The sequence below is a fragment of the Hyposmocoma kahamanoa genome, unplaced genomic scaffold, assembly GCF_003589595.1.
Source record: "Hyposmocoma kahamanoa isolate Upper Pololo Valley unplaced genomic scaffold, ASM358959v1 66, whole genome shotgun sequence".
Classification (NCBI taxonomy): domain Eukaryota; kingdom Metazoa; phylum Arthropoda; class Insecta; order Lepidoptera; family Cosmopterigidae; genus Hyposmocoma; species Hyposmocoma kahamanoa.
Window position 1 is genome coordinate 13515422 of NW_020653854.1, and position 13031 is coordinate 13528452.

General features: G+C 35.4%; 1 protein-coding gene across 1 annotated transcript; it reads right to left on the minus strand.

The window, feature by feature from the left end:
* Nucleotides 1–1657: 1657 nt before the first annotated feature.
* Nucleotides 1658–6010, minus strand: LOC113231668 (zinc finger protein Elbow). Its single transcript, XM_026466118.1, has 2 exons — nucleotides 5789–6010; nucleotides 1658–3997 (listed from the first exon to the last, which is right to left on the minus strand). Exons 1-2 carry the CDS (start codon nucleotides 5846–5848, stop codon nucleotides 2804–2806), a joined length of 1254 nt encoding a protein of 417 aa, XP_026321903.1. The 5' UTR covers nucleotides 5849–6010; the 3' UTR covers nucleotides 1658–2803.
* Nucleotides 6011–13031: the final 7021 nt, after the last annotated feature.

The following is a 13031-nucleotide window of genomic DNA, read 5'->3' on the forward strand; positions in this document are numbered from 1 at the left end:
ACTGATATTCTGTTTCCGGTAAAAGAAATTAGTTTTTTAATATTCTTTCCAATAAATTGGATCAACAAAATAGCAATAACTATGGTGAGCTCATTTTCTAATTTAGTTTTGACATTCGGCTCTCTGAATCACTGTTTTTTGAAGTGGCAATACACTAGAAGACGATAACATCTTTCAATTAACGAAGCTTTAACGTACCAGTTTTTTTCGACCTTATGTCATGATACTATATTACCAATCTATAAAGTAATTTAAAAAGATGTCCACTGTAGATATTTTGTTTGTGTTACATTAACGTCTCCAATAATCGTTAAGCATGTCCAAGGAGGCCAGGATGTTGTATAACATAATTGTATTAGCTATAACCTAGATTGTAGTATCTCAGTGTCACCCAGACGAGGGTGGCATATCTATAAAGATAAAATTCTTTAAAAAATAAAGAAAAAAAATCGTTAAGTAACACTGAAATAAAAGATGGCCGCTAGATTTGATGAAATAATAAAGAGTAAGTTAATTTGCATTGTTGCTTGGCATGGCATGGCAAAGTTATATTTTGTACATTCTTGTCTAAATATCGTATCCATGGATATAACATCGATTTCGTAATACTTTCAGGTGTCGATATATATAAATTAACAACAAGAGTATATAAGGAATTGATTGTAGCAACTGCAATTGTTTTGCCAATTTCAACTTGAACGAGAATTTTCGAGAACGCAACGCAAGTCAACAAAATTAAATCTGGAAGAGACTTCAAAACAAACCAAGGAAGTAATAATGAAAGACTTCAACATCCATTCAGCAATCTGCGTGTGGCGTGATTCAACTGTTTCACTCATATGATTCACAACTAACTTCCATCTCGGTGCAACATTGGTCATAATATTTCAACGCTAGTAAATGCACCGCGCCTGGTGATGTATGGCGACAGACAGACAGATAAATTGCTCATAATTTATTGTTGTGGAAGCCGCAACGTTCCTAATTACAGACACACGCTCATGAGTTATATTACACGGAGCGGGAAGAAAAATTATTCGTGGTTATTAGCCAAGTATTTCGGTTTCCAAGTCAGCTGTAACTTGAATTGCTGTAAATAAAACATCTGAAGATCTCTCGCAATGAAGAGGAAACATTCGTAACTGCATGTAATGAATACTAGTTTCTTATTCAAGTACTTAGTATTGTGATATGTGGGTTAATGCTTTATTATCATAGAGCTTGTTAGAGCAAAACGTTCGGCGTCTTCGTTTCATGGTAACTCAAAAATAGACCAATCCAAATCGCAACTTTACTAACCTTAAATATTTTAAATGTTATTTAATATCATATCTTTATCTAATTATTTCGTTTTCATAAATTCTTCCATTTAAAGTTTATCTTACACGTTCTCCAAGCAATAAAAAGTAACATGATACTTTTGAATCTTCCGGTAAGGGACTCGGACCCGGAATCCATTTATTCAGTAGCAGCCGTGATGTCAACACAATCAAAACGAGTTTTCATTCAAGTCAATTTATTACCACCATCTTATCTATCTAATTTATCGTTTAGTATTTAAAATAAATGGTGCTACTGCGGCATTTTATTTTATTCTTGACAGTACGAAATTTATTCGTAATTTATATCTCATTGACATTGTGAAAGGTTCAATTATTTATTTTTCTTTAAATTGGGTTTATGAAATTAAAGTTGGCAATGAAATTAAATATTTACGTATATTTGTTTTCGTTTTATGTCCTTTATAACAACAAATTATTTCAACAGACACTTTGCTATTACGTGTGTACAGTCATTTAACGTTCTTTAGAGATACGTACATCTATGTTTTATTCAGAAACAAACATTCATAGCTCTATGTTACAAATAAAATAGTGCTAATTTTGCGAGCGTTTATCCAAAAAGCAAACAAGTCAGAGATTCTGTTTATTCTCTCATTTTGAAACTTGAAAATATAGGTATTGCGGTAACACGAGTGATTTTGTATTCTAGTTCTTGTAGCACAGGTAATTTGCACTTTTTACAAAACTAATTAGAGTGACAATGTAAGGTCTTTTGTGACGTGATGTTTAAATATTGCACGTTGTACTAAATGTTTTCTTATTACATATATTGGGAATTACTGATAAATGTACCAAGCAACTTCTCTACATACGCGTAAATATCTGTCTGTTAATAATTATTATGCATCTTAATTTGTCTAAAAGGATTATTATGTAAGCAATCATTGTCACCAAAACAAATATTTACCCAAAATATCTCGATAATTAAAAATACAAACACAATTAACAATCCTCACTAATTATTTGCAACAACTTAAATTAAAATTACTTTAATTACAATCTATACTTTTGGTACATAAAAATTTTGTTAATCTAACTAGAATAAAAGTTCACTATCATAGAGCGTCCAATATAAGCTTCGTGAAATTTAACGTTATACACAAAGTTAAACGTTAATTGAAAACGCTATTTCACTTGTTGCGCTAAGAACGATTTTTCATGCATTAAATATAGTAGATATTTGAAAAATATTAATCTTGATAGATAGAACGAAATCCTGCGTGTTCAAATTGTACCGTTCACGTTTGTGCGGAACGTTCAGTCCATTATAATATTATGAATTACAAGTTAGAGATCACAGCAATCGCAGCGCGGGCGCTGTCCATCGATGATATGAGCCGACTAGAAACCTGAAGAACACTAAAAATATATTTACACTATCTTCAGTTCCGAATGTCCTTTTGGCATGGGCATTAGCGGTCGGCGCCCCCTTTCTTGTTCACGTGGAGCGCCGACGGTCCTCAAGGGTGCAGAGGTCGCGGTCCAAATAGTGGGTACGGGGGGAAGTAAGCCGCCAGAGATGGATGCGGGGGTAGGGCGAACGGTAGCGGCGGCGAAGATACCAAGTGAGAAGGTTTGCTGTATGGATGGAACCTCGGTGTCAACGGCGACAATGGAGGTGTTGGGTAAGTCCGCTGCAGTAATGGATGAGTTGCGCTCAGCATCGAAAGACTTGGGCTAGATTCTCCTGTCGCAGTATGCGATCTGAGATGCTGCAATAATTCTTCAGACGATGCGAATCTCTTTCCACAGTAAGCGGAGTCTCCTGCCATCCAGCTGCAAACGAATGGCAGTTGAGATGCTGCAGCTAGAGCAGTTAGCTGAGCGTGCGCATAAGCAGCAGCAGCAGGATGGCCAGTGGGGAGATGGAAAGGCATCTTTGCGTGGTCGCACTGAGCACAACCAGCTGGGCAAACTGCAGATTTGAGCAAATGGGAACTTAGAGAGCAGCCAGTGCAGTACGGATCCCTGCAAATACCTAGGTCACTGCCAGGGGCTTTCATTCTTGCGTACGCTAGATACGGATTCAGTCCATTCTTTAACGCATGATGTTGTGCAGCCATCAAACTACTTGTCATCAAGTCCATTTGTAGAGGAAAACCAGATGGAGTCAGCCCTCCAAGAAAAGCAGACGAAGTCGTAGGTATACTAGGTTTGAAACTTGAAGGCTCTTTGGTATCGGCGCTGGCCATTAAACTGTTGGGCGTAAACGGTAACTTGGACGCAGATGAACTGCTAGTAGAGTCAGAGTTAGATTTGGCCGGAGGTGAATCTCGGGGCGGACTGGTACGCTCATCTGACTTTTCAGAAGGTGTTTTGCGATGAGCTGGTGGTGGCGATCTTTGTGACGAAGAGCTTTGGTTGCTGCCGCATCTCGCCTGCACTGGCGTGGTTGACGCACTACCCTTCGATGACAGTGGTGTTTTAGAGAGTCCATTCATGGAGGCTCTATCTTCTGGTGTTCTAGTCTTTTCTCTCGAAGTGAGGCACGATTCATAAGGCTTGAAGCTTGGCTTATTGCTGACGGGAGATTTCTCCTCGTATTTTTTGCTGGCTTTTTCAGCAGCAGAGATGAGCTTGGGGTTCGGCGAGTCAGCTCCAATAGCGCTGCAAGTCTGGGCAAGCAGCGCCAGCGGGCTTTTTTTCGCGTCGAGCTGTAACAAAGAGAAGTTTATGAAATGAAACGTCGGGTCGAGGTTGCGAGTGACGGACGTACAAAGGAACCGCGGGTGGTCGGGCGGGGTAAGTGGGGGAGTCCAATCACGCGGCCGACGCGCCATTATCCGCGCGTCTGGCAGCCGTCGGCTCCGCTTGACATTTCACTCGGCTCCCGCATGATGTAATCTCGCAGTGAAAAGGGCAATTTGTGCTGCTGAATTTGCGGCGCGCCTGAACTTGCCGCGTGTTGTCACGTCTATTGTCAAGACTGGCGCACTACAGCGGTTGGAGGAAATATTTTCTGAATTGCGTTTATGTTTTAACATTTATATTGGATTTACATTTCATATATATCTAACAAGAATCTACTACGAGGTATTTGAAAAATCTGATACTTGAAGTGAAACACTTCTTTAATTTTTCTGTTTACGATAACGTATAGCGTGCTAGATGTTATGTTCACTTCTACCTTAACTTCTAAGTTTTTAGCTAGAAAGATATAATTATAATTCTTGCACTTAATTTAGTTAACGGTTCAAAATATCGTTTTCAGAAAATCTTATTACTTTCATTTCGTTCCTTTAATTAACTTTAAACGAATTGGCTACGATTAAAGAATTTAATTAAAGTATAATCAAATACACAAACACTGCAGTCACAGTAGAATCGGTTAGTTAATTGCAAAAATGAATTTAATATTATAAGAAAGCAGAATATGTGTCTACTTTAGAACGGTTTATTAAAAGTAGTTGAAATAATATAGTAAATTATATTTTAATTTAATTTTTTCACTTTACAAGAATACTTACTGTGATTTTATTTGAAACTGATATAAATTGGTTTTCAAATTGAGAGTGATTATTTAGGATAATCTGTAATCCTGTAATTTTAAGCGTAGAAAACTACGTTGGCATAATGCGTAAACGTGTAATGCGAAGTATGCATGTAGACATAATTATGATAAATTTAAAAGATCCTATAAATTTTCTAACATAACAAAAGTAATTGTTCAAATTCTTTGTGTAGGCGCTTTTTGACAAAAGACACTTCATCGCATATGCATTGTTGGGATTACGTCCAAAAATTAGATCACTTCGTGTTGTCTTGTGAGAAATTTTGAATTAGTTTTTAAATTAAAATTATTAGCATCACTTGATTATTAACATTATTAATCATACGTTTTACAACAATGATTTGTTATTCTAGAATATTCTGTTACATTATTTTTCATCACGCGAAAAAGGTTTGAATGACCTTTGATATTTTCATCGAAAGCATTAATTGTTGTTGGCATTCTTTACCATTAACAATTCCTGTTTATAAGGATTGGTGAAATTTAATGGGGTTCGTTTTAACTTGAAAACGTGGTATTAAAATGACTCGTTAAGTTAATTTAATGTTCTTCTTCTTTAATTTCATATTTATTTGCTTAAACATAATTCATTAGTATTATCAGAACTTATCAGCTCTGTGATCAATGATACTTTATTAACTTATAATAACACTTAAAAATATGTCTTTCACGCACTGAAGTGATGTCATTATTCAAATCTTTGCACTGAAAGTTTAATTTTAAGTATTTAAGTCTACCTATCTAAATGTTTATGTATTTTGTCATTTGTTTAAATTCCTGCTTAGCGTCTTCAAATTAAATATTGTCGAATTGAAAATACACATATTATTCTTCTTGACCTCTACATATATGATGAAAAGAAATTAAAGAGATTTTATAAAAAGAACGCCGCAAACTTCAAACAGAAGTTTGTCATCACCATCAATCAACTTACCGTAGTCGGAAGCGGTGCCAGGTAATCCGGCCGCAAATACTGGTTGCTTGACGTAAGCATGTTGATAAAATCCAATAATCCTCTTAAAATATCAGTATTATTCACACACAAATCACTGCACAACGCTCCGTGTCAGCACATATTCACACACTTGTCGCGCGAACACTCAGTCACAAGAAGAAACACATGCGATCCTCACCACGGACGGCGTCAGACTGAATGCTCTACTCCCCCCTCCTCCTGACACCTTGTCACTCGCCGCGCCATTTTTGCATTCTGTGTACTTTGCGGGAGCTTTGCCGTCTTATCCCCACCGCTGTTTGACACCCCGTTTGTCGCCGCTTCCGTCTCGCTCTAGCAAAAGAAAAATTATAAAGCGTTTTCCTTCAGCGCGGCGTTTTGATGAAAGGATTATATAAAATATGCAACGCGCAGTCAAAGGAGTTGGCGATGCGACGACAGAGATGCATAGCCGGGGAAATTGAATAGCTGCGAGCGGGTAAACGGGCGGCTTAGTAATAATTTAGTTTTGCCTTCATCTGGGTTTTGCCGCGTTCCCTCTGCGTGGGTGTCGTTCTCATTGACTTTTTATTTGCAACTGATGTGGGCTGTGTCATTTTTCTGGGCAATTTGTTGAATTGTCACAGCCATTTGTTTCGCGTGCTGACAGTTTAATGAATAGCGAGCTATCCGTTTCATGGCAAGACTCTGATAGACCTGTGTTTATTTACTAACGTATAATTAGCCGCTTACTTTATGATAGAGACTGGGCAGTAGTACTAGAAATAATAATGACAGGTTTGATTAAAATGTTTACTCCTCTGCGTATAACTGTTATTGTCATATCTAATTTAATTTACCAAATTACAAAATCATTATTTCCCAAAGGAAGTCCAAATAAAAATGACTAAACATTCTTGCTTAAAACCCTCACGATGATATTATATTTACTCTGCATCCTCTAAAGTCCTACTTTATCTATCGGACCACCAACTTCGTTTACGGCTTCTAAAAATGCGCTTTCATTATTTGCTTGTCATAAACAAATACCTGCGTCATCGCAATTTCCATAATCTCTTTTTTTCAAACCTTGGGCGATTTTTAGTTTTAAATAATAGTCAAAAGTGTTATTTTTCTTTTGTTTACTTTATCTTTTATGATTATTACGAGATATCTTTTTCTCCTAAGCGAAGACATTTTTAAAGTTAGTTATTCATGAGGAGAACACAATGTGTTAACTACCTAAAAAAAGCTTAAAAATAAAATTACAAAAGGGACACTTTTATTTTTGAAAGTGCTTAATCTTAATCTAAAACTGTTAAGGCTATTGAAAAGACAAAGCCTGTATTGTGATAATTTGGCGCCATTCAGATTTACTAAAAAAAATCTGCGAATGATACAAAAATTGTAATCTTTTGTTGTGAGAGCTTATAATATATAAACAATTGAAACACATACCTACTCTATTCCGTGTAATATTTAGTCTTCATATTTGTTTATTATGATATATTTTTTTAAATAATTTTTTGTTTCGCTACTTCGCTAGTACTTTTAATTTTTGGATAGTTTAACCACACATCACATTATTTTACGTGAGTAAGAAATATTTACTCAAAATATACTTATCGACATTTTTACTTTTGACTGCCACACAGAAGTCCCGGGTTCGATTCCCGGGCCGAGAGAAATATTTATACGGCTTACATTTATTTATCTCGTGAGTTTGGGTGTAATTTGTGGTTGTCTATGTGTGTGTTCATGGTACCCGCGATCCAGGCTTTCCTTAGTGCGGGGTTATGCGTGTGTGCTTTACTATTACTATTATAATGTAGCTTCACACGTTCTGAAAATTTTATACGATAATTGCGTCGTTTTAATTTCCATAAGTTATCGCTATTCTGATAGTGAGATAAATTCTATGTAATAGTCAGTATGATTAAGGCCTAAATTTGTTGTAATAGACTTATTATAGTTATTTTAAGACAATAAGTGTGACGGGCGGACAATAAAGTTATTATTACTATAATTATGGTTAACATGGTGTTAACTGATAAAGCAACTGTATACGTGTATACATAGTCCACAACACACTCGATAAATCAGTAGTTGCGAGCTGTATATGACCTTTTATTTTAAATATGAAGTGACGATACGAACTAGTCGTGCGCCTGGTATTAAGCTACACTCCTGTCCTTAGCAGTGGCAGTGCCACTCAGAGCTTTAAATCTGAGGGTTAATTTCACCAGCACCCTTATCCTTCAAAACCGGAACGCAGTAATGCTCATATCACTACTTGGCGGCAGAAATAGGTAAGGAGGCATTGTTTCCCTGGATAACTCTTTCACAAAGAGCTCTACTGCTGCATTTTGACTTCGTATACGTCTGAAACTGTTAAAAACACCTTCAAGAACATGCAGTTTTCATCACGTTGTCATTTAAATAAAAATTAATTATAATACGTTTCTCAACTAAAGTAACCAAAACTATTCCCCTAGCGATGACGTAGCTATACAGTAATAGCGCTTTGATCTAAGAGTCAGTAATGGATTGGGCTGCTCCCTAATCCAGAGCGACGACGGTGACTGTGCAACTTTATGTGGACAAAATATGAAGTACCTTAAACACACGTACCTTAAAAAAAATTGTTTATGTGATTTTTCACAGACTTCAAAAAAAGGACTTGACTTTAAATTCTATTGTCGAGCATAGCTAAGACAAATATTTGAAGATTCTTCTATAATTAAGTTTATTGCATGTCAGGATGTTTCACCACCATGATATTCAATTATTTTTTGTGAAATTACTCCACTGTTTTGTTATAATTATTTATATAAAGATTTAATACGAATTTTTCTATGTGCTTGTTGCAGATCTTTGTTTTGTTTATAATACCAAGCGACGGCACCAACAAGTTGTGCTTCTGATTTTCTGAACAGATGCAGTGTCTCTTAGAGCTTTTGATCGTAAAGATCTTAGGGCTTTGCCACTGTGCCGTCACTCTAAGTACTCTGAGACATAAGTTGACAAGTCTCATGTACCTGTAATTTCATCAGCACCATTACTCTTCAAAATGGAACGCAGTAATTATCACATTACTGCTTGGCGGCAGAAATAGGGTAGGTTACAGTACTGCCCTGGACGAACTCTTTAACTTTTTACTGGTACCTACTACATGTGAATATTTTTTGGAAAAGCTTCTGTGGTACTTCACAGAAGTCTACGGTTCTGAGTTGTTTTATTAATATTCTACAATTGGAAATTACAACCATCAAATTGTAATTAAAAAAGTGAAATGTGTAATTTTTCATAAACAATATGTTCATGAATGTACACGTGGAGAACATTGTCTTTTAAAATACTTTATAAAATAACGAACTATCTTTGGTTAGCATTACAGCAAGTTACCAAAACATTATACATTAAGCGATGACTAGTCAATTTGGATGCACTTCGAACCATAGACAATTCCGTATCAATTGAACTCTGCCACTGGCACCGTGGGGAGTGAGGCTCGTTTCACGCCGACACTGATCGCCGACAAGATGGCCGACATCATACTTAGGGTTCACACTAGTTACATTTTTTTAGGGTACTTAAAACACTTTGAAATGTAACTAGTATGTTCAAATTGACTTGCAGTAGTCACGATAAACGAGGATGAGGCATAATTGCCTAAATTTTGCGATTTTACTAGGAGAACGGCGATACCCAATACCGAAAAACAAAATTGATATTAAGAATCTTAATCGAAAAGCAATTTATACAACATTCAAGTTAATTGGACATATCGAACTCTAGCGTCTGTTGTTATACTTGCATTTATTTGAATTCACGCTAATGACTCAATACCGTCATCATGTTTAAAACATAGGACAGCCCTACAAGATAAAACAAGCCGCAGTCGATGTGGCTGTCACAGCGTGAAGACTACCGTGCGGCCACGGGGAGCCAATCAGAATCACCTCGCTTCGTATCACTAGTCATTTTAAAGCCGCATTAGACATAATTAAAATTAATGTAGTATTGTTTAGGTATTGAAATGATGATATGGTATATCGAAAACCAGTTCATGCCTTTGAGGATTTTTCAGTCTGTCTTTACTTTTCTATTGTTGTTCCAAACTCGTTCAGTAGTTCATCTTAATTCGAAATAATTTGCTTTATAAATTTAAGACTTTTGTGGTTACCTAATCACTGAATAATAATCATTAATTACAGGTTTCTTATCACGTTGTGATTTAATATTGTTTTCTCGATTGATCCAGCGGGTGCTAAGAAATCTATAATTAGACCACTAATCATTTAGTTTTTATTAGTGACATTGTTAGACATAAATACTGTTGTAATAATTACCTCTGAAAAATTTATATTAAATTGTTAACGTGTGAAATTAGGACAAACACAAGGTTTGTTAGAATTAGTAAAGAGGTGGTTGAATTTTGGTATATTATGGATCAAACGAACCGCTAGTCATCACTGCTTGTCATGGTAAACTCTGGCGTAATGAATGGGCTACAATGACGACTACCGCATGGGATGGCGCCGAGCGATCAAATCTATCAATTTGATGTATCATGGTTCTTGTTTAGTAATTTCAAATAATAACTAACAATATTCGAGATATAAAAGATTAAACTAAAAATGCAACTTTAAACGAAGTTCCCTTAACTCCGTTTTAGAGAAATAAGACGATAGTTTTCCTTGGATTTTAGCTTTCATTAGAAAGCATGACGCTTATTTTGTTATCTGCAGACCTTTATAACTTAATACAAGTAATTTCATAATGGGAATGACGCTGCGAGTGAACAATGTACTTAAGTCACTAAGTCCGTGTGTCCAAAGAAACCATTTACTTTATCGTACAAACAAAAAACCAAAAAGAAAAACCTTCGATCAAAGTCTGTTTTTAGATTATACTCGGTTATCTCAAACGATATCAAAGATGCCGCTCGAAAGGCCTGTCATGGCATGACTACTGTATCTTACGCCCGCCAACGGTCAGATTGAACAATTTGATGTGTCATTGGTATGATGGAAACTGAGAATGACACTATCAGTTAGACTGTCTCGAACGAGAATGAGGTTTAGGCGAGTTCAGTAAAAAACCAAAGCTCAAACTTTTTGTGAAACTGATATACAAAGAAAAACTGACATAATATAGTAATGGTATTTTGATGATATATTTTCAGTACGCTACAAATAATTATTTAATTTCAATAATATTGATATACTTATCAGAAAATTACTTTTTGAAATTGGTGACTTTCGTAAAATTAAACTCTATCCATTAACATTCCGATAATCACGGCGAACTTTCAAGAACAACAACAAAAAGACATTAAACTCGAACATAGTGACAGTAAATCCAGCTTTAAAATTTAATCGCAGATTAGTTTTGGAAATTTCTACCAAGCGTGGGGGCGGGACTACGGCTAATCCGTCTAGTCTGAGAATCTGAGATAGTAGTTTCTGGTGAAACTACTATCTCAAATACGTTCTTTTGCATAGTAGAACTATGATACTGTTCTCTTTTTATTTCGGTTTGTGTTCTTTTTTAACATACCTGCAAAGTGCCAGGATGTACATAAGAGCAGCCAGTGTTAATCTAAAAGTGATTTTGAAAATTGCTAAAATCGATGCATAATCCTTTGACTTTAATTTTATTTTACAGAAGATACTTTAATTATAGCTAATAAGGTTACCGATCCACTTACAATAACACAAGAATAGTTGATTAATATGGTAAATGAATATAGGAAATGAAACTATTTTTCCGGATTTAAATCGCGTATATTTGTTTTTTCAAACAAACCGACGTTTCGGGCCCTTTACAGGTCCCATGGTCACGGTTGACTGAGGTGGTACAGTTTTCAACCAGTTATGTCTAATATTGATGCAAACCACCTTATTTTTTCACTATAGTTACAATAGTTAATAAATACCTTATTTTTAATTTTACAAAGAAAACATTCCAATTTACGCTACATTCAGTTTTACAAATTATTTTATTGAATGAATTTTTATTACGTTCAATTTATTATTAATTATTAATATAAATTAGAATAAACTAAAACATAATATTATCGAGTTCTTAGGTTTTCGCGATTGTTACACATAGGAAATGAAACGGTTGAGTCAACCGTGACCATGGGACCTGTAAAGGGCCCGAAACGTCGGTGTGTTTGAAAAAACAAATATACGCGATTTAAATCCGGAAAAATAGTTTCATTTCCTATGTAAAACATATTAATTAGTACTGCAGTCTTATGTCTGTTTGGGATTTTTCATTAGAGGAAATACTGGATCCCAAATTGGTGGTACGGAGAAACCATCTTCCCTGTTGAAATTAGGATGTTTTTTAATTTCAATGGCCTCTCGCAGCGTCCTGGGTAGATAACGTGACCATGGGACCTGTAAAGGTCCCGAAACGTCGGTTTGCTTGAAAAAACAAATATATGCGATTTAAATCTGGAAAAATAGTTTCATTTCCTATGTGTTACAATCGCGAAAACCTAAGAACTTGATAGTAAATGAATAGTTCATTTTTATAATTCAACCTGAAATTAATCAATCAAAATAAAATAATTGCAGTAATAATTTCTCTAAAATTCAAACCTCAGTTGCTGAACGAACCAGTAATACTAATAAATGAACCAACCAAATTGAAAAGCAGGAATAAATTAATGCCAACAGAGAGCCCAAAAGGTCTATAAAATTAGTTAGCACTCCCATAGGGCGATGTAAATCTCTCAGTGTTTCAGCAGTTTCGACGTTAATTCAATAAGTTTTAGTAATGTTGTTTGCTACCGCTCCTTATATTGGTATGTTTATGTGGTGTTGTCATCAAAGATCGGGGAATCAGTTTAAAGAGTCGTTTCTTCGAGTCGTCTCTTTAAGCCAAGTCTGAATATATTGTCAGCGCATAAAATGGATGGATACATAAGTGCTTAAGAAATCCTTTTATGGGAAAAGCTGGCCTATGTATACTATATTTTAAATTGTTTCTTAAAATTTGTAATTTACTTTGTAGTATAATATAGTGTTTACATACATACATAAACGTCAGCAGTTAGCTAAATGATGTGGCATTCTATATTCAAGAAGTTGGATTTAAACATCAAAGTTGTATCTCTTGGATACAAGTAGGTACGTTGATATTTTATTTACATCTTATATGTAAAGTACAGTATACCACTTGCTCAAAATATTTAAATTCTAAATTTAATTGAAGTCCAGTTGTTTGA